Source organism: Battus philenor, unplaced genomic scaffold (genome assembly GCF_028537555.1).
Source record: "Battus philenor isolate CCGP_79_NKW_IND1 unplaced genomic scaffold, ilBatPhil1.0.hap1 SCAF_5, whole genome shotgun sequence".
In the NCBI taxonomy this organism is placed as follows: Eukaryota; Metazoa; Arthropoda; class Insecta; order Lepidoptera; family Papilionidae; genus Battus; species Battus philenor.
In genome coordinates, this window is record NW_027181715.1 from 14,446,279 (window position 1) to 14,448,767 (window position 2,489).

The 2,489-nt window shown below is 32.0% G+C and overlaps 1 protein-coding gene across 1 annotated transcript; it reads left to right on the plus strand.

Moving 5' to 3' along the window:
- The first annotated feature begins 527 nt into the window (after positions 1-527).
- LOC137929550 (cytochrome P450 6B5-like) lies at positions 528-2,220 on the plus strand. The gene has a single exon (XM_068772556.1). It carries the CDS (start codon positions 565-567, stop codon positions 2,062-2,064), a length of 1,500 nt encoding a protein of 499 aa, XP_068628657.1. The 5' UTR covers positions 528-564; the 3' UTR covers positions 2,065-2,220.
- Positions 2,221-2,489: the final 269 nt, after the last annotated feature.

The window sequence follows — 2,489 nt, forward strand, 5'->3', positions numbered from 1 at the left end:
TTAGATTTATAATGTTATTGATTTTATTATATTGTATTGTCATCTAAATTAAATGTGTGTACCAAATTTCAGATCAATCTGACAACGGGATGGTGCTTAAATTTCAATTTCTAATTTTGACCCAAATAAATAAACAAATAAATTCCGTACGAGTCGAACTAAATTTTTGATTAGTATTGTTTGTTTTTTTAATTAGGAGATCTCTGAATTTAGAACTTTAGGTTCTTATTTCATTACTATGGTCCCAATATTTTAAACAAACGCTTATATATGTTTACACACAAAGTATGTTTCTTACGGGAATCGAACTCCGAACCTACGGCTATGAGACCAAGAACTTTACAAATTGATCACTGGTCTCAATGTCACTAAAATATTGTTAATTAAATGTAAGTAATATCAATTAAAATTCGAATTGAACGAAAATTTCTTTGTCGATAAGTAAATAAGCTTACATATGACGTCACTCATTAACTAGTTTACATCGGGGTATAAATGACGAGTTGCACAGACCAACGGAATTTAGTATCGAAACGGTCGCTCGTTGATTTACAACTAAAGAAAATGTTTTTAACAATCCTTATCGCGTTCAGTGCTTTTATCCTAATATATTATTTATTAGGAGTGTATAATGAAATATACTGGAAGAGACGAGGCGTGAAATTCTACAAGAAGAACAGAGTATTCGGACCAATGTGGGAGTTTTTAACAACTGATCGAGCATTTTTTATTATTTTAAATGATATATACAAGAAATATCCAAATGAACCGGCAGTAGGACTTGGGACAATTATAACACCAGGTTTATACATAAAAGATCCTGTCAACATAGAACATATTTTACAAATGGACTTTAAAGCGTTTAATCATAAAGGAATCGAAATACACGAAGACGATAAACTTGCTGATAATATGCTCTTCATGTCCGGAAACAGATGGAAGGTTGTGAGACAAAATATGACACCTATTTTCACTTCAGCAAAATTAAAAAATATGTTCTATATCATGGATCGGAGTGCCCGTGATTTCGTCGACCTTCTAAATAACAATCCAGATAAGTTAAAACATGACGCTTTTAAAATAATGTGCACTTTCTCGTGCGCTGCATTAGGTGCTGCTGTTTTTGGTATCGGAACCTCATCTATCTTTCAATCACCATTTCTCAAAATGGCATTCAAAGCCTTACAACCAACTAAATCACGTAACATAAAATTTATGATCACATCTCTTAATACTAAATTATATAAATGTCTAGGCTTGAAAATTTTCAAAGAGCATGAAGAATTTTTTATACCTGCTATTAAACAATTAATACTCCAAAGGGAACAGGAGAATGTAAGGAGACATGATTTCGGAGATATTTGTATTGATTTAAAAAGAAAAGGATTACTAAAGGATCATGATTCAGGACTACAATTAGAACCTACAGATGAATTATTAGCCGCTCAAGCATTTTTCTATTACGTAGCTGGAGTAGAACCTGTAGGTGTCGCTATGTTTTCAGCATTATTGGAACTTGGTAGGAACCCTGAAATATTGAGACGCGTTCACGATGAAATTGATAGATCTTTCGAGAATAATAATAACAAGATGTCTTACGATACTATTATGCAAATGGAGTACTTAGATATGGTTTACAATGAATCATTGCGAATGTATCCACCGATAGGATTTTTCGTTAGAGAATGCGTTCGAAATTCAGTATTGCCTGTTGGTAATATAAAAGTTGATAAAGGAACGAAGATATTCGCTCCAATCTATGAAATACATCACGATCCGAAATATTTTCCGGATCCGGAGGTTTTTAACCCAGAGAGATTTTCAAGAGAAAATCGGAGTAGCATACCACATTATACATTCTTGCCTTTCGGCAATGGGAATAGGATCTGTCTTGGAATAAGATATGCAGGTTTGCAGCTAAAGACGGGCTTGGTTCATTTACTCCGTAACTTCACCGTCAAAACCATAGTACGAGAAGGTGGCATTAAATTCAATAAACAAAATGTTCAAGTTAGACCCGGCAATTTAGAAATAGAATTTACTCCTAGATCTATAACCATGTAACTGTCATTAATCTATAACAATCAAAACAAAATTGATCTTTTTAATAGGTTAATTTGAATTTTAATTTTATAATAAATTTGTTTATTAATTACGACTTATTTTTTATTTTTATATTTTTAAAACTTGAGTATGTATACATGTGAATTTTATTCTGTAAATGTGTGGAATAAATAAAGAAAAATGTATTTAATAAAAACTGTCATTGTTTTAATATATATAATGAAAAAAAAACATTCTCTAGTATATTTAAGTATGTGCATATGTAGTGGTAGGTATCGGGCTCGATTCTCGGGATAAAATCTTTAATAATTCACACTTTGTGCATTAATTATATAGGATTGCCACTGCTCACAAACATGTTTCAAAAGGATAGGCAGCAGCGTCCTCTGCGTACCATAATACCACACTGCCACGGTTATGGTATA

Coding starts and splice junctions, on each gene's coding strand:
- LOC137929550 (XM_068772556.1), top strand. CDS start 565: ATGTTTTTAACAATCCTTATCGCGTTCAGTGCTTTTATCCTAATATAT.